The sequence below is a fragment of the Oreochromis niloticus genome, linkage group LG15 (genome assembly GCF_001858045.2).
Source record: "Oreochromis niloticus isolate F11D_XX linkage group LG15, O_niloticus_UMD_NMBU, whole genome shotgun sequence".
Taxonomy (NCBI): Eukaryota; Metazoa; Chordata; class Actinopteri; order Cichliformes; family Cichlidae; genus Oreochromis; species Oreochromis niloticus.
The window spans coordinates 2,431,106-2,451,435 of NC_031980.2; the positions used below are offsets into that span (position 1 = coordinate 2,431,106).

Sequence of the window (20,330 nt, forward strand, 5' to 3'; positions counted from 1 at the left end):
TGACTCGCAGCCAAATTATACGAGATACCCTGCTTGGCTAGCTGTGCCGCGATATCTGAAAAGCAGAATTAAAAATGCATCCTTTTTCCTTCCTTTAGACTTTCCTGCAATTACTCAGTCAGTTAGAAACACGCGGGGAGGCATTTCCCACATCACCCACTGTACGTCTTTATTTTCCCTCTGTCTGTGCCACTCCACTTCCTCTCTCACCTGTGCGCACAAGGAAACACACACACGTGCATACACTCCTATCTCTCTATACTGTAAAGGCAGCTCCAAACTGCTTGTTGTTGGCCCTCATCTTTCCAGAGCAGATGGCTGCTTCTCTGCACCACATGGCCAGCACTCAGGAGATGAGGGGAGCTCTTTAAGAAGAAAAAGACTTTCAATCTGCTTTAGCAACTGTAGCTCCTCCTCATCATCGCATCTTTTTTTTTCTTTCTTAATCTATTTATTTATTTATTTTTTTGCCTGGCGTCAGCAGCTACTCATCCCTTCCCCGACCACACTACCTCTACATGCATCCACTGCAGTGACTCCACACTGCATTCATCAAGCCGCTGTTGATGATTATGTAAATGCGTAATGCTTATGTAAACGAGTCAAACGCAAGGTCGCGATGTGAAAGTATTAAGATGCTGCACGGGTGCACAGTCGACTGGCTGAGAATTCCAAATCGCAGCACCCCTGTTTTCTATGGTTCTCCAACGTGTGTGTGTGTGTGTGTGTGTGTGTGTGTGTGTGTGTGTGTGTGCATACATATACATAGGTATGGAGATGTTGGGAGTTAGCCTGGCTGTGGTGGAGAAGTGGGGTTATTCTGGATGAGCAAAGACTTAGAGTAGAGCAGTAAGGTTTTATTTTCTTCAGTGGGTCTACATTGTGTGTATAAATCAGTCGGAGCACCGTGGGATGAATTTTGCCTGAAGATTGCCACAAGGAAAGGAATGAATCAGAGGTTTGTTTGTGGTCATCACCTTGGTTGTAATGCCTGAAACACTTGAGTGCTGAATTTTGAATGGACAAGAATAATACGTACAATGTGGAGCATGATGTAGTCACCCAGACGTGGGGCGCTGTCGATGCGGACCAGGATGCCATCTTTTATGGTAGTGCTGAAGCCTACGGCTAGCCGGTCCGTCCGGGTGCTTGGCCTCTCGTTATTGGGCCACGTGTATGTGATCAGACCCCCTCCTTTGCCAAAGATGTAGGTCGTGCCAGCTGTGGAAATAAAAGAAACAACAACAGGAATTAGATTTGTTGTAGGAGAAATAGAGGCAAATAGAAAGAGGTGAAAACTGAAATCTGTGATGTACAAACAGAGACTAACTAGACGCCAGGGAGCATCGTGTTGTCACAAACAAGACACGTTTCTGACAAAACTGGATTAACGCTTCTTCCATTAGGGGCTAAATCTACTGTAATTCCGTTACAGCTTCTTCGCCGGGGCGACAATGTAACTGTGTCGAGTTCTATTTTAGGATTTTAATGCTATTCAGCCACCGCCACCTTTTGGGTAGAAGTCAGCTGCTCCCCTGACGCCATCTCTGACCTATCCAGCTCTTAAATATAGCCCCTTCCCAGGGAATTACAGCCGGTATGGCCAGAATCGGATAAGTCTCCCAATCCTCATGTATTATACATGAAACCTGCAACCAAAGAACAAAGGTTGGCCCAAGAAAGAAGAGAAGGGGGACTGAGGGGGATTGAAGAACTTTTGTCTGGTTTAATTTGACAAATGCAGTGTTGAAAAAAAGGAGTCAATACCAGTAGGGAAGTGTATATATATATATATATGTATGTATGTATATGCAGATTTGTGTCAGATTAGAGCCTCTGCCTGGATCAAGCTTGGCCCTCAGCCAGAGAATCTGTGAAAACTGTTTGCGGATTTTCTTTTTTATCATTATGTGAAACTGGCAAGAAAGACCAATGCTATTTGTTTTCAGGGTGGGATTCAGTTCCAACTTTTGAATATTCCCTGAGGTGAGTCTGAATTAAAGCGTTGATTCCCTGAGCCGCTTAGCCGTCTCGTCCGCATTTAGCCAAAGATAATCGAGAGATCTGAGGCATTAGACCTGCAGCGGATAGTCTAGTAGGTGAATCAATATGGGAGAAAACCGGTTCCTGTGGCCTAAGGAGAGCGGAAAGCGTGTGGCCCACCTCAGAGGGCGACGCTGGATTGCTTATGAAGTCTCGGAGTTTGGGCATCAATGTATTAATTCATTTTTTGCTGCCTCCATCAACTCTCGGCTTCCCTTTCTTCCGCATCACCTCCCGCCCCTCGCCATTTCTCTTTTCCATTCACTTCCTCTGCAAGTCACCTGAACATCTGTTTGGCCGTGTGATGGGTGCCCAGCTGTCTCGCTGTTTCCCCAATGAAGCGGCCAACAATCTGCTCTGTGGTCTATAATACCCTGGGGACTCCAAGAACATATGGATGAGAGGGACTAAAAAAGAGGGAGAGACTCTAGTGACCAGATGAGCATCTCTATTTGCCTTCAGGCACATAAACAGGTCTGTATTTTACACAGCTCAGGTGCCAGCACTGCAAACCACCAGCGAAGGTCGTCCGTGCGCCGAGCTTTGAACAAACCGCCTCATTTCTTATAGCTAATAATCATAAATGGATGGTTTTAACGCAGATATTTTTATTTTTCCTGAACAGAAGTGATAAAATCATTCAGCTTCTGTCAGAGACATTACTGCAGATGAAACTACTGAGCATATTTCACCCATTGCAGTGCATCAGAAAACAGCCCCTGATGCTACGAGAGGCGGCAGACAGCAGCCTGCAGCCAGGTTGCACCCGATCTGGCTGCACTGTCTCATTGCCTCAAAGTTTCTTCTTGCCAAAAGAGTTCAGGCAGACTAGGGATCAGTTTCCCCGGCAAACGAGCAAACTTCGCCTATCTCATCTAGCACACACTCGGTTTTTTTTGGAGGGGATGACGATGATGAGCAGCAAAGATACAAGCACCCCGGGGAGCCAATTATCACATTGAGGAGATTTGCTTAGTGTTTCAAGAAGACAATGTTCAGCATGAAGTACACACAGGCTGCCACACGCACAACGGGCTGACGCACACGCACACAGAGCAGGCGGGCTGATGGAGACATAAATGCACATCGTGATGCAGTCTAAAAGTGTGCAAACACGTGCGCATTCGCACAAACACTCGGAACATGATGCCTTCTCACATTTTCAGTCACACAAGTGGGTGATTATCTGCACAAGTACAGAGAAGAGAAAGAACCCGAGATCGCCGAGATGTAGCACATTTCCCTAACAACCTGCCGGGGCCCAGACTGCACCAGCTGCATTTCCACACACACAGAGGAAGTCCACTGCATATCAACAGCCTATGCATGCAAGAGTATTGAGAATGGCATCATTTCTGAGGCTCATCTGAAAGATTAAGGAGGGGGAAAAATGTTACACAGCTGAAAAGAGAGAATGCACATGTCAGGCTACATTTCCAAGGTCAAGACATTGATTTGAATAATTTCACTGAAGCTAGAGCTGCTGGGACTTTCCATTTAAGTGTGGACGTACTGAGCACCAATATAAATTTCAGCAGCTTTGCAAAGAGACTAATTAGAGGGCGGAGGGGTAAGCGATGGCATGTTATAACATTTCTAGCATATTTTCACACTCATGCTCTCAGTTATCTTACCTAAAACGACCTCGGGCATTTACCTGAAACTGTTAATGAACAATAGTCTTCAAGGTTTTTTCTTTTTTGGGTCGCTGTTTTTGGGAAAGTTGTCTGGGCAGCACAAAAAGCTGTTTTGTTTGCCCCCCCCCACACACACACGAAAAAAAAATATCTGAGTGCAATAAAAATGTTCATTTCTTATATTCACTTATATTCACAAGCATTTTAAGACCGATCAAAACACCAAAGTGAGGGTCAGGTGCACCGATTTTTGCCTTGATTTTCTTGGTAACAATGCAACAAAGATTTTGACACAGCATCTAGGATTCTAATTCACTCGGCTGCATAAAAGAGGCGATAAGCAGGCTAATTTGTTCTCTGCTTCTTGGAAATGTCTGAAAGTCCTCCTCACTTCAGCGCGCTCCAACTATTCCAATGTCCCTTTCCTTTCTCCCTTGTAATTACCACAGACTATTTCTTCTGATGTTGTGCTCATTCTTGGCATTCTCTAAGAGATGAGCCATCACTTTTGGCCACAACTTTTCCCCCCCCTCCATCAGTGCTTACAAGGTTGGAGGATTAATAAGCAATAAATAGCAGAAATGATGTGTAAAATACACACATGGGCTTTCACAGCCACGAAGCCTGGTGAAATGCTAACTGTAGGGGAAACATCATCAAAGGAATCAAATCTACAAACAGTACCGACTGTAGAGAGCGTTATTTTAGTCTATCAGAGGGGACTTTCATCTCCAGCTTTGAATAATGCAATCTTGTTATGGCCACTGGGTACTGGAGGGAGGCCATCTGAAATCTAATTGTAACACACTGGTGCTACATTGACTTGGAGATAAGAAGATCTCTGAAACAAGAAAAATGACCAATGCTGAATTTTTCAAACGATTTCTCTTTAAAGAAAACAAGCAAAAACACCCCCAAAACCTATGGAGGTAGTATAGCTGTGAAAATAACGGCCACATACTAATGCGCTGCTCCCTAGAGTTGTGATTCATTGCATCTGCAGCATGGCTCCGTTTAGAGACAAACTGTAGATGAGAGACTAGGTCAAAGCCTTGGCCTCTATTTCACAGAGGTCCCCTGAGGCGTGGAAGAGCAGACAGAAGGTCAGGACACCTGTCTGCAGGACAGAGCTATGTTCTGTCCTTCAGCCCCCACATGACATTACAAAACTAAAGGAATGAAGGGAAAAAAGGGAGGAGGACACAGGATTTTCACACAGAGCCAGAAATCACTGCAGGTCACTGCTTTCAATGCACCTGACCAGTGTGGGGAAAAATGAGGGTGGCGGAAATACGCTGGAATGCTCAATCCCGTTTCAACCTCAACTTAATAGTCATTAAAAAACAAAAAAAACCCAAAAACAGTCTAATTACATTACTGGAATTTTGCCCTGGCTCTCCTCAGAGTCGATCTTCTACATGCACGTATGAACTGCAGCGGCCGGCAATGAAATGTGGAAAGGAGCAAAAGGAGCGGAGCAGCTGCCGTGGTGCATGTTGGTTATAACTGGGTAATTGGTTGTATTCAGACTTCACACCATGCTGTGATAAAACCCTCTGTTTAGAGGCAGCAGACCTACAGTAAAAGCCAAGGTGAGGTGCTAGTCGAGCTTTTTTCTCTCTCAGATTAAGTTGGATGGAGTACTGGGAGTGTGTGTGTGTGCTGCATGCACGTGTGTTAGACACCACTAAGAAGAAGGTGGCACTACCAGCTACCCACAAGGCACACACAACTGCAGCGGGTAAATGCTCTAAACTCCAACTCTTTGTGTAAGCGCGCACGCTCAGAGTCATTTGCATAGACCAGTGTGAGTCTTAAAGCATGCACACACACGCGCACATCTGCAAGTGCACACGTTTTCTCTCCTTTCTCCTTGCTGTGTGTGTGTGTTGTTTATGTGCTTTTATGTTTTTCCCCTTGTTATCTCTTGGGCTTTCTGCAGCACTGGCACCCCAGGGGATGGAGAAAGAAGACAAACACGGTTTGATGTGGTCGAATTTTCTGCCATCGGAGAACGAAGAAAAGAAAGCGGAGCTCTAAAAAAAAAAAAAAAACATCCTGGAAGTGAGATGCAAAATGTAATTGCCTCCTCAATCATGTTCAAAAGAACTCTATCATTACAATACTTTCCCCTGCTGTGCTTCATACATTGGGAATTATTAGGCTTGCTGTCCTTCACACAGTGACAATAAAGACTCATTGATAGAGGAATCAAATTGTGAGATACTGAGCTGTGTAATCACTGGGATTTATCTCCATTTTACAACCTCTTATCATTTCATAATTCATATTTCCAACTGTTGCCTCTCCCCTCTGGGATAGAGTGAGAGGAGGACTAATGATTGAACGCTCTCCCTCTCCCCGCCGCTCCTCAATCAGCTGCCAGAAGTAAGCTTAGAGGAAATAGCTAAAATGCTACACAGCGATACCTATGTGTGTGTGTGTGTGTGTGTGTGTGTGTGTGTGTGTGTGTGTGTGTGTGTTGTTGTTGTGCTCTAAAGTACTTCTGTGGCGCCTGGTGTGTATGTGTGTTTGTTTGCGTGTGTCTCTGCTGTCATCACACATGGTGGCCATGTGTCCCATCTCTCAAGAGCAATGCCGAACAAAAAAAATGCAGAACATGATGGATGAAGGGCGGTGTGTCGTGAAGAATGGCTACGTAAAGGAAACAGGCAGCCTGGAATGATTTACACTGTCTGTTTCCCCGTTATAATAAGCTGTAGCATTACCGCACTATATGGATTCACGCGCCAAAAACCAGGGGTAATGGAAGCAGGGGAAAAGCTAAAACTAGACACAGAATGGACTGAGCATATACAGTGAAAAGTGGTTTTACCCGCGCAGCCAGAGCTGTATTATGATGCATGTGCAAACAGCAAGCTGTAAAAACCCACAAAGAGTTGGGATTATGACAAACAAAAGATGTAAGGTTTCCACCATATTTTGCTTATAGCAATATCGCTCTTTAAAACTCTAATAATTCAGACTAATTAAAGTTTATGTGTGCTGGGTGTTCTAGGGTCTGCTATGGATAGGGAGGATGGCTTTTGTGTGTATTCTTAAAGAAACGTACATAAATGTCCAAAAAGCTGGCTGAAAAAATATGAAGCACCAATGCAAACGGCGATAATGGCTTACAGAGTTATTTCCCAGCGTACACAGTACGTACAGAGCACTGTACAGCTTGCTCTGCATTGTATAACATTTTGTCAGAGTCATATTCTAACTTTATGAGCCAGGCTAAACTGACAAATGCAGCGAAGTGAGGCCAAGGTTTAGCCAGCTTCTGCTTGGGCTGCGAAGTTGCACCAGTAGCCAAGATGATAAAGTCTGAGCCGCTGGGCAGCAGCTCCACAGTCAAAAACTACAGTGCTAGTATTTGTACTACACTTGCCCAAAAAACGCCAAGGGAAACTGAGGCCTTTGTGCTGCGGTGGGATTTGGCGCTAGTGCCAGTTATGTTGGAGGTGGCTGTTGGTGCCAGCTCTGATGGAGTGCAGCTGTGGGAGAGGAAGCTGCAACATCAGGAGGGTAAACAGGAACATATTGTACTCTGTGTAGTGTCTGTGGAAGTGTGGCCAAAATGTTTTTCATTTCTGTTATTTTGCTGATTCGTGTGTCAACTTATAATAAGTTATTTACTGTGTTAAATTAAAAAAAAAAAAAAAAGCTGGCCTCTTTTTCACCGTTTTTTTTCCAGGCATCACATCTTCACACCTGAGGTGCGACCAGTGAAGAATTTGCTTGAAGAATATTTATCAGTTATCTAATTTGTTGTCAAGTAGAGCCCGACTGATACAGGACTTTTAGGACCGATACCAGGTGCAGTAAATCTGATATTTTTTTCTTTCTAACGAAACACATAAAATTTCTGTAACTTCTGTTATGTGTTGCAATTTATGTGACCTCACTAAGATATTATATAAACGCAGTTTGAAATGCATCTTGCTTTACTGTCACAACAAGTGGCAGATAACTCATTTAAGCTCATTTTGTTGTCGTTATGGTAACGTCCAAAAGTCATGATGCCAACGGGGAAGCTGTAGAGTGCCCTCTGGTGGACACACCATGCAACAGTCAACACTAATAACACAGCTGAAGGGTGTTTCTCCGTCTCTTTCAAATGTTTATTGATCCGTCACTTTAAAGGCTTATAAATGAACATATGATATGAATGATACGATATGGGTACCATTTTATCAGATACTTATTATTTCAGATATATTGGTTTTGCAGATAAATCACTCAAGCTCAATTTCAATTTAGAAGTTTAGGACCAACGGTTTCAGTGTTCCTTGTATAACCAACTGTTTACTCTGTTGCTAATTTATGAGAAACACTTTCTCACACTCATGGGACACAGTATAATAACAGAAACCCGTACCTGTAAATACAGGTAAATGTACTTACTGTAATAACATATAATTCAGCTTTAACTTGAACATGATCAGATCCTAATGAACACTATTCACCAACCCTTTTCTACTTTCCTGACTTTGTTCCTTTTACTAACATAACTATAACAACAAACCCCGAACGAGTACTTCCAACAACACAACAGGAAGTAAAAGGACTCAATCAAAAAGTTTCCCGTTCTTGTCACCCTTGATTGGACATACTTGACATATTTCCATGACGAACAGCTTGATTTGCCATCTGTATCGTGTGTTTGTGGCAGAAGCGACGAGATGTGGAGATGGTGAACGGGGAGTGAGTGGGGAAAGAGTCACTTTTTGCTGCAGGAGGGAGGGAGGGAGGCAAGACACGGAGAAGAGAGGAAAAACACAGATGGAGAGAGAGAGAGTCAAGCGGTGTCGATGGGAGCCCGAGATGATCCGAGCCCCTCCACCCCCACTCTCTCTGAGCAACAGGAAAAGGCTTTGTAACACTGGCTCCTTACTCACAGGCATGTCAAAGCATCCTCAGATCGCTATAGAAGAACGGGAAGATCGACTCGCTGACACCCATTAACAAAGCAGTCATGTATCCTCACTTTAGATTCATGCAACACTGCAAAGGTGCAAATGTGAGTACACAGAAGTGAAAATACACACACATACACACAGTCTTGAACAGCAGAAGGTGAGCCATAACAACTCCCCTCTCATTACCGCGAAACTTGGATAGCCAGTCTCACCCTCCTACCCCTCCACCCCCTCTTGCCTCTCCTCCTGCTGCATTACTGACACTCCTCTCTGTTGTAGCAGCAAGCGGACAGAGAGGAAGAGCTTTAAATGATTTTTTTTCTCGCTTCTCTGGAGATGTCAGCTCCTATTCTCTCTGGTTGTAAAAGGAAGGGGAAGCGGGAAGGGGGTCTGAAGAGGATTTCAGAGGCTGGGGGAGCAGGGAGAAAGGGAGGAGGTGGGGTTGCAGCTGAGATCTACACAGCTCTCTAGGCTACAAAGAAGACCTGTCTGCTGACTTTAATGCTGCTCACTGCCACCAGTGGATTTTTTTTTTTTTAGAGAGGGGAGAGCGGCGTTGTGGAGAGATGAAAGGAGAGGAGGTACGAGGTAGGAAAGACGCGGAAGGATGCTGGAGACAGACTGACACCGTCAGATGGACGGCAAAGGTGGAGCCAAGTCAGCTTGTAGGAGCTCAAAGTCCCAAAAATATCACTAATAAATAGTCGTGACACTTGCACTCCAAAGCTTTGTAAAACCCAATGCGGTGCTTTTGCATGGTGAATATTAACATTCTGTCGGATCCAGTGTTGACGCTCCCGCCGCTCTCAGAAAATTAGGACATGAGTGTCTCCTTCCCATCATTCATAATGCATGACACGCAATGTGTGTGAGGCATATCACTTCAGAGACAGGCCACACCGAACCCTGGCGAGGATTAGGTGAAGAAGACCTCCTGAAGAATAAGGGAATCCAAGATGGCTCCGAGTGGAAGCATCGTTTATAATTGAATCTTCCCCAGAGGGCAGTGCAGCCTGTCTGTCTTAGCCAAGGCTTCACGGAGAGAGCCCGTAGCTCCACTCTCCCTCACTCTCTGCAAAAGCCTGTGTCTGTCTCTCTCTCCCCTTTTCTCTGCAATAACTGAAAGGCCCTGATACACAAATACAACACTGCAACTTTATCCACTGATCTTATCCTAAGGCCTTTGTGACTCAAACCCCAGTTGGACACATTTACTCGTTTCTGAACTTTTTGAAAACTTTTGGTCCAAGGAGTGGCTAAAGTTGAGACTTTACGCTTTTGTGTGTTGCCCTTTAGTGTAAAAAGAAAAACTAATTTGGATAATCAAGTCAAGTCATCTTTATTTATATAGCACATTTAAAAGACATCAGGTGTCGGCCAAAGTGCTGAACGGAGGGATAATATAATAAACAGAATTAAAATAATTAAAATGAAAACATTATAGAAACATTGTAAGACATCCATATATGTTTGTAAAAAGTATATGTGTACATACACTGTATATGACAGACACGTGTAGCTACTGTGGCGTCATACACCAATCTGCAAATTCCTGTTTTGAAGCCTCGAGTTTGGCGCTTTGGCGCTAAAAACATCATCATTGTCATTTTACTGAGAAACATTTAATTCTCAACTTCTAATTGTGTCATGTGTTGAAAACCAGGAACTGAGACCAGAAACAAACTGGAGCAGCACTAATCGGAGAGAACTAATCTGAATTTCAGGAGTGGGACCATACCTCATACACTCGCCTCCTGTTTCTGTCTATATATGTCCTCGGCCTCCTTCTTTTTTTCCCCAGTTCATTAATTCATCCACCTCTCATTTGTACATGGGAGTATGCATGGGCTCAGGAGCTGCCACCAGTCCTCAGAGTCCTTCTCAGAACCACAGTCCCAATTCATGCTTACTCCACCTGCCATTATCCATTAAAATGCTGTCAAATGTGAGTGAGGCTGTGGTCCCAGCTAGTGGCATGAGGTATCAAACTAGGCAAGAAGTGTAGTCATTTTCTTCACATATACTTCTCTGCACCTAGAGTCCTTTTGGAAACCAGCTAAGGTGCCCCCCTAACCCCCACTGGCCATTAGAATGAATTCACACTGTGCATTGGCTTCAGTCATTTAATCAGGGCTAAAATTAAAACAAAGTTAATTAAAAGACAGAATAACAAAAGACAAACTGGAACTCAAAAGAAAAGATAGTGTTTCATAAAGTACCCAGTCAAAATATGCTGTGATCTGACATTTCATGATGAACTTATTTTGAAATGGCACTGATATGATTCATTTGGGGAAGAGGAGGGCTGAAGTAGAGAGACGCGCTTTAAGGACTCATGGTCTCAAAAGCTTGCCTCCTAACTACAGATTTCCTTTATAGTTATTTAATAAAACGAAGGAGACCTTTGCAGTTAATTATCAGGATGAGTGGTATAACCTATTTTGCGCCTCGTGCACAAACTAATGGCCACACAATTATTGATGCTTTTAAAAGTATTATTTAAGAAAATAATAAATGTATTTGCACAAGCTCCATGGAAATGGAGGGAAGTGTCCCAAATGTTTTATTAGAACTCTAGGATACAGCGCATTTTGGTTAGTGACACTTAAACACTTAGAAGCTTGTTTACAAGACAAACTGTGTCATTAAATGCTACCATTTTATCCAAGCCATAATGTTAATTTATACTGAAGAACATTGCATTAGATGGTTCTGTTATTAAGCTTCTTTGCGGTCCATCTTCTTCTGGTGAACAGATAGGATGATAAAGGGGCCTCTGCTGAGACATGTTGGCTGAATAAAGAGCAGACCCTTCCAGTGACTCAGACAGTTCTGCAGAGTTATTTTTCACATGATGTCAACAAACCACGGCAGCAAATGGATTTTGCTAGTTCTGTTTGCTTGCCTCAGACTAGTTGTGTACAGAATGTAATAAGTCAGGATGGATTGACTATCTGTCCAACTGGCTGCCACATTTGCTACACCAAGCAAGCAGTTTCAGCATTTGTTTGATGGTAGGGTAGCTACTCTTAATGGTGACATATCATGCTCATTTCTAGCCCTGTTTTTCTTGCCACTAGGGCTCCATGGGAATAAGCTGTATTTGCATCATGCATTATATTGGCCGTCTATGACTACTTCTGTTCTTGTCTCTTTAAGGCTCCCTGATGAGTGCAACCACTTGGTTATCAACGGCCAACCGAAGCCCTTTGCAGACATCTCTGCTGCTCCCAAGGATACAAAAAAAACTTCTAACTCTGTCTCTAAGTCCAATGTTTGTTGGTTGACTCTGACAGTTACTCTGGAGTAACTGGAGAAATACCATTATGAAGTTGGCTCTCAGACTCTTCGTGGGCATGGACAAACATTCAAACCAATTTGGCATCATTAAGTAAATAAGTAAGCCTATTTGGAAGTTTTCAGAGTTTTTAAGTGTCATTTCAAGTCCATTCATCCATTTTCTTCCACTTATTCAATGTAGGGTCATGGTAGGGGACTGAAGATTATCCAAGGTACCATGGGGTAAGTGGCAGGGTACACCCTGGACAGGTCACCAGTTTGTCACAGGCTAACACAGAGAGACAAACAACCATAATCCCACCTATAGGCAAATTAGAATCACCAGTTAACCTAACATCACTAACTGCATGTCTTTTTACTGTGGGAGTATAGAGAGAACATGCAAACCACACAAGAAGGCCCCAGAGTCGAACCCAGGACACTTCTTGCTGGGAGGCAACAGTACTAACCACTGCTCCACTGTGCCAATACACAAAAAGCACCATGCTATTTGTTAGCAATTTGCATGATGTCAGGTAGTTCTAATGTCAGTTCAGTTTGGAAGCAGAAGGGGTTTGACTCACTTGATGGCTGTGCTTTTTTCATTAGGTTTTGTAACTTTGACTATGCATACATCACAGCCAAAGTTCAAAAATAGTATAAAAATTGACATAAAATCACACTCACACACACACGCACACACAAATCATGAAAAAGTAAGCTACGGAAGTGTTTCACATCTTTCTCGCTTTTGGGTGCAACAGAAAGTCTGAAAGTGTGAGAGGTGATAATTAAGGTGGCACCCTGTGTACAGTCTTCCCTCATGTACAGTAATTGCAGCTTTAAATGGAAGGTTACAGGTACAAACAAATGTTGCAAAGTGAAGAAATGAGCAGCTTTAATTTTTCATGCCAGCCTCATTAAATCGTCCGTTGTTCTGACATGCCGGCTGCGTATTTCTATTACAGGTAGGTTCTATTTATAAAACGACCCGAGAATCACTGTCTCACATGCCTACCTGTCTTTGAAGAATATGGATTAGAGAAATGGACGGACAGATGCTAAAAGGAATCAGTGTCTTGTACAAAGCGGGGCTAATCTTCCCTTTGATATCGACAACATCAAATAGAAAAACACTTGAACCTAAAATGGTATACACGGTGACGGCTCGTCCTCACGGGGGGGAAACAAACAACGCAAGCAAGCTGACAATATGGATGTCTGCTTCTGAGATCAAACTCAAACTGTGGATAAACTTGTCTAATGACCTTTTTTCTCTCGTTCTGTGCCCTCTTTTTTTTGTGTCTGAATTTGATGATTGCCCGCCTGAAACACAGCCTCATTGTGTTCTCTAAAGATAGACCAGCTGTGCCAGCGGTTGGCATAGCAACCCCACTTCTCAGCCACCGACGTCTGTGACAAACCTGACATTGTTTCCAACCCTGCCTGCTTCAAACACCTTTACATTTCATTGATTAACTCGCAAGCAGCTCCTCCCCACTAATGACGGACAGAAATACTTCAATTGCGCATTGCAATGCGGTTCCCACATCTCTTGCGTCCTCTCCATCACACACAGAGAAAACCACACACATAGAAAATGAAGGCTGGTGTGTGAGACTGAAGAAAAAAAAATTCAATCAAGTTTGTACTTTTCTGAAGTTTACTCAGCAACCACCCTCTGAGCCAAGGACTTCAATTCCCCAGTAACATTTAAGGCTGCACTCACCATGGTCCCGCTGTTCACACTAAACAACTCTCCAATTTAAGCTGAGACCTGCCATCAGTGGCAGCCTTGATGAGGTGATTGGTTTTTACAGGTGGCTCTTATTTCAGTGTGACATGCATTGCAACATTTAAGGTACACAGAGCCCACAGCCTGCCATTCTTTTATGGAAGCAATCAGTACATGGTAATGGTCATTCATCAAAGGGACTCAGAATTCGTCTCTCTGCGGGGTTTCACCTTCGCGAACCCCTCGCTAAGGCTGATGGTGGTCCTCCAGTACCGGTTCATGCAGCGGGAGGTGAGAGATTTCACAGCAAAGTCTCTGATAAGTTGACTTGGAGTGACATTTTGAGCTGAGATTGGCCCTTTGTAACAATAGGTGAGAGTTCAGGTAGCAATCAGTGAGAACTTATGAAAGTTAAAGCTTGCAGGGATGTAGGTAATGTTGGGTAATCACTTCAGTTTACATGAAGAACAGACAGACTAGTGAAAATTTACAAGGAAAAAAACCCTATATAATTAAGTTTCTATGTACGGCAAGGGCTACCACTGAATGGCTGGATGAGAATACAAATTATGACATAACTTTTGATGTCAGGTTCAAAATCAAACAACTATGGGAGTCCTTGGATTTCGACATAGGTCTGCACTACCATCATCAAAGTGCCAAACAAAGAACAGCTTTTGGACCAGCGCTCCATCGATTCTACACAAAGGATGGTAACAGTCTTTCTGATGTAGCTCAACACCTTGCTGATGCAACTTCACACATTGTTGGACAAAGACAGAAGAAATTATTTATTCCAGTTGAAGGTGAATGTGAAACACTTGGAGACAGGTCTCTCTCCATCTGCTAACATTTGGAACACGACTACTTGTAAGGCCATCCATCCATCCATCCATCCATCCATCCATCCATCCAAATTGCTAATTTTTCTTAATCAAAAATAGATAAAACAGAAGTAGTAAAGATGTATCCAGGGCTGTTGCTGAGGAAGAGTTTCTGACAATTATGAATCATGATAAGTAGAACTAAAGAAAGGGTCATTAATGTTTATCAGTGCTGCTGGTGGAAAGATGGCCACAGTACATCCAGTACTGATTAATTACTCGTTATTAATCTCTGTCTCTCTTCCACAGCATGTCTTTATCCTGTCTTCCTTCTCTCCCCCAAGCCGGTCGCAGCAGATGGCCCCGCCCCTTCCTGAGCCTGGTTCTGCTGGAGGTTTCTTCCTGTTAAAAGGGAGTTTTTCTTTCCCACTGTCGCCAAAGTGCTTGCTCGTAGGGGGTCATATGATTGTTGGGTTTTTCTCTGATGTATTATTGAGGGTCTACCTTATAATATAAAGCGCCTTGAGGCGACTGTTGTTGTCTGTACAAAATAAAATTGAATCGAGTTTGGTTTTACAAGACAGGGCAGATGAGAGAATTGTAGTTAACACAACTGCCTTATAAATATAAATATAGTTCAGCAAATAAGAAGATGGCTAGTGTAGAATGAAGTAAAGGGATATCTGATCCAGAATCAAAACTATTTCAGCTAAAACTGTCAAACAAACGCGCTGGAAATGCCTCTTTGGTTAATCCAAGCCTTTTTTCAAGTTTTGATATCAACACATAATAGTAACATTTCATAAATTCCTCCATCAAACAAGACAAATTAGCAAAATTTCACTTAATTTACCAGCCATCTGTACATGTCTTAATTCACTTAAGCGCTCATACACATTTTTATTTTTATCTTAGTCTGTGTCTTCATATCAGAACCACACAGATATGCATACGAACACACACACTGAGATAGATAGCACATTGTCTGACTGAGACATTCTTTATCACTGCAACTGGGTTCCAATATTGGAATCGTACTCTGCAGCTGCTGTTTTCTAATCCCCTCCAATAGGCGGTTTGATTTCAGCCCTCTATTGAATGTGTCAACCTTATAATTAATACCCTCCCTCGCTTTAATTCACCTCCACTCTGTCCTCTCCATTCTTCTCCTCCCAATTCCTCTTCCTCCACCATTGACCAGCCACCTTAATGGAGTCTTGCCCGTAGTTCCACCCAATGCACCAAGGACATTGAGCCAGACGCAAAATACAGCAGTGAAACCACGGGAGGAATATTTGGCCGCAAAGGCAAAATCCATCTCCTTGCAGCGACTTAGCCACAGAGAGGTCGGTCCTGCACCACCTCCTCCGTTATCTGTTTCCAATCCTTTATCAAAAGGGGGAGAGCGGGTTTATTCGGAAGAGGGGAGGGGAGAGCAATGAAGACAGATGCCTAAAAGTCGCTGCCACACAGCCTATCTGCAAATAAACAAGGGGAGTTGTAATCGATCAGAAGAAGGAAGAAAAGGACAAATGTGGGGTAAAGGCTCCTTCTTTAAAGCTGTAATTAACAAAATCCTGAAGCAGGAGCTAAAGATTGGTGATAGGCAGCAGGGTGTAAGCAATTTGGAATGAGGACAAAGACATCAAGTGAGCGCACATTTAAGGAGACCGGGCACATCCACACGCGAGCCTCAGAGTATGACGTGAGCTCATGAGGATGTGTGCGTGGATTCGTTGGCTGGTCGGAGGCCAAGGCTTAGCTGAATTTGCCTAGGGTGAGTTTGAGAGGGCCTAAGGGACTTTGGAGGGCAGTGGGATGGAACATACTGGCCTCTCAGTGTTTCTTCGAGTCGGCCTAATTAAGGCTAAGCCAGAAAGCTCTCTGTTTTGTTGATGCTATTCTGTGTATGTAAGCATGTGCATGCACACACAAAAGAAAGTGTCTGCTGACAGTATGAACACACAAATGCAAGGAAAGCCTCAAAATTTAATTTGTGTCTTGTTACTACTCTTGATACTCCACACCAAACTTTTCAAGCTCATCGGATTCAACTCTCTGTCTTAAACGTCATACCGAGTAAAAGAATTGTTAAATAGCCATTCAGTTCAATTCTGTTCTATTTATATAGCCCCAAATAACAACAACAGTTGCCTTAAGGTGCTTTATATTGTAAAGTAAAGATTCTACAATAGTACAGAGAACACCCCAACAATCAGACGACTCCTATGAGGAAGCACTAGGCGACAGAGGGAAGGAAAAACGTCCTTTTAACGGGAAGAAACCTTCAGCAGAACCAGGCTCAGGGAGGGGAAACCATCTGCTGTGCTGGGGTGAGGAGAGGAAGAGACACTGTTTATGTGAGCGAGATATTATTAATAACGCCTGACTAAATGCAGAGTGGTGTATAAACACATAGAGAGTGAAAAGTTGTGAGGAAGAAACATTTGGCGCCTCGTGGAAAGCTGGGAACCACCAGTAAACCAGGAGTCTGAGAGTTAAGTGCTGTTTTTGGGTGATGCGGTACAATGAGGCCCTTAAGATAAGATGGCCCTGATTATTTAAGACCTTGCATGTGAAGAGAAGGATTTAAAAATGTGGGTATAGCCAATTTTTTTGAGAAAGGTTTGATTAAATTCTTGCAAACATGTTAGCGTGTCAAAAATGTTCCAAGGAAACAAGCAGTCACCTGCTTTGTATTACATTCCTGAACAACAGTTTCTGTCTTTGTGTCTTTGAGTCCATTAGTCTGTTTTGTAATGTTTTATTTGTAACCACTATATTTGGCAAGCTTTCGGTATTTTGGAGTCCTGAACAATTGCAGTTATGTTTTCTTGCTGGTGTCTGTTTTTGGCTCTACAATGGGTCTCAAGGACAGCCTTGCTGCTTGCAGAGGCAGACCCTGTTTCCTTAGCTGGTGAGTAAGTGTACGAAGGGGTAGACGAAAAGTTTCAATAGAAGAACTTGAAACATGAATTACGTGTATGCTGTAATATGTATGTTAGAATTTATTTATATGGTGCCTTTCAATCTGCAAACACGGTGCTTCACATCAAATTAAACCAAAGCCCATCTCCTTGATTTCAAGTTGATGTTCCATAAAAATAAATATATATGTATTTTGATTTATACTATCTGCATCTCCGCTTCAAACCCAGCCTCATCAGAATTTCCACAACACGTCTAAAGTGTGCTTACCTTTTTCCTGATGTGGGGATTTCAAGAGCAGATGTATGTCGAGCAGCTGAGCCACCAAGTGTTTCCATCCCATCTTTCTCTTCCTTTTCTTCTGCCCTGTTCCTCTTCTTTTAGCCCTTCGCTCATACACCTCAACCCCACCCGCACCACCCAGTCCCAGTTTCTGCCTTTGAAGATGTACTTAGCTGAACTGACAAGAAATTTTAAAAAAGCATTGGTGGCTTTCAACAGCTCAAGAAAGGCAGAAGAAATCTGCCACTCTGTGTGAGTCAAATTGATGGGGGAATTGTTGCAGCAGCATAGTAACGGGGACGGGGGACTATAGGCAAAACCTCTGTACAAAGCTTACTTCAATCCTTCAGCCTGGGTGCACACACACCTCGGCTCCTGTGGCACACATAAAAATGAACACGTGAACAGGAAAGACAAAGTCTCAGCCAGCAGGGCCCCTGAGCTACCTTTGACAAAAACAGAAACCAAAAAGGAATCATTCAAATATATTTTGGCATATCTTCATTGAACAGGTTTTTTCTCTCCTTGCCGTGGGACAATAGATCAGAACAAAGCATGGGTTTTCTATTGGGTTTTTTTTCCCACTTCCATGCCAAATTGAGAAATTTATTCCACTGCCCTGGGGAGTCGAGCTCATTAAAACATATTGCTACTCCCCATTACACGGAGGACCTACCTATAGGCACACAATTCATTTTGTTAAAAAGGAAAAACTGTAAACGCTCAGTGACCTACACACTTTAAGTATGTTGCAGTAAAAAAAAAAGGCAAGGTGACAGAGCCCATTGTAGAGTCTAGACATGAGCGCTTGTTTCATCAAAGGGAAGACATCAATCCATGGGCTGAGCCAATAGGGCAACAGGTGCCACAGTCACACAGAGCCTATCAGGATCTGACTTCATTTTACCGCAACACTGGATATGAATACTGATAGAGACGTTTTATACTGTGCCAAAGGAGGCACAAATAGCAGAACAGACAATGCCAGGAGACCATTCGACGTGTTTGAACTCTCACCGTGGCTTTATTTGTGTATATAAAGCATTACTTCTACTGCTTTGTATGTAGGTCGCGAGGTTCCCATAACAGTCTCCCGACTGACGCTATGGACAAAAGGCATGTGTTCTACATTGCATAAAGCTGGGTGCTCACCTTGAGGTATCAAAGTACAATTATAATACACTTTATGTGCAACCTAACCCTTTATTGGACGATTAAAAAAATAATGCGTCACTGCAGCTCTTGCGAGTCCATCACTTCTCCTCACCAGAAGCCAGAGCACCGTGCACCAACACAGAATGAATCTCAGGCTTCTCTAGAATCTCACTGCACAGTGCTTCCTGTGCACATTTGAAAAATCACAGTTTAGGAAGGCTTTTCTTATCTTACCTGCACAACCTGGCTACACCCCCCATCCTATCGGCGCATCCGAACCTAATCTCCATCGAGGAGGTTGTAGATCCTCGGTGAGAGGTCTGAGGCTGATTCAAAGAAGCAGTGTGAGGTAATGGATTGTGATTGCACATATATGTGCTGGAGTACCAACACTGGACATTGGAAATGAACTGTTTGTTCTCTTTTTACTGAATATTTAAGCAGCACATCGTGGAAAATGGCCAGAAAATATTTAAAGGAAAAGTGCTTCAGCACTGACCGTTCGCACAGAAGCACTGATGTGGAAGACCCAAATTCTACTTGTTACCGCCAAAACATATTCAGTTCTCCAAAAAAACGAAACAAAAACCAAACCCCGGATACGACAATAATGGAATTTTAAATGAAAACGTTGTCGAGAGAGCGAGGCGGGATGAAAGATAGGACTGGGAGGCATCTTTCTGCCTTAACGGCGCATGTATACATCCACTCAACGAGCAACCCTGACATCAAACATCGAAACAAAGTGAAAACATCAAAGCTGTCTCGGGGAGAACGTTTTGCTCTGTCAAATTTCACATTACCTTGATCAATTTAAACTTTTATTTTGTTCCATCAAGTGCACCACAAGCACCCTGCCAGCGAGTACAATAGAAGTTCTTCAGACTGATGGCACAGAGGCATTCACGCTGCGGAGAATGTAACCGCTGCCGAGACAGAGAAAAGAAAAGCTTTGCGTGGGCGAGCGCCGGTGACTTAACATTATCTCTGTGGCTGCGTGTGGATACACAGGTGCGCGCGTGCAGGTGCGTGTTTGCATATGCAGGCTTCGAGTATAAATTTCATCCAGAGGCTCTCGTAGTTATTCGGTTGGATGTGGGTCCTTATGAAATAGCCTCGGGCAAATATTTACATTACAGTATGCTGATTGCTTCACTAATGGCTGCTTCAGAGCGCTCTATTGTGGGGAGATGAAGGGGCCGGCGAGGCGAGATATGTGGTTCCAGGGTAGTAAGTAAGGGTGGCAGGAGTCAGAGGGCTAGTGTTGAAATGACTGTTAATGTGCCAGGCTGACAGAACAAAAGAAAAGCATGGAGGAATGGGAATATATGAAGCCTCACATCCCATTACCCACTGCAATATTTTCACTCACACAAATGTTCTCTGCACACGCCTCCCATGACTAACTGTCCTGCTCATCCTGGCCAGCTGCGTTTGTAGGCAAACATGGCTGAAAAAAGAAGTGTTACTCATTGGGAATAATTTACGGCAGCATTACTCGTACAAAGAAAAAAAAAGGAAA

The 20,330-nt window shown here is 43.3% G+C and overlaps 1 protein-coding gene across 1 annotated transcript in view; it reads right to left on the reverse strand.

Moving 5' to 3' along the window:
* nrxn3b (neurexin 3b) overlaps positions 1 to 20,330 on the reverse strand; it is a 307,342-nt gene that overhangs the window by 78,151 nt on the left and 208,861 nt on the right. The window contains 1 exon segment of the mRNA XM_025898582.1: positions 1,040 to 1,221. Coding sequence (XP_025754367.1) covers positions 1,040 to 1,221 — 182 coding nt within the window.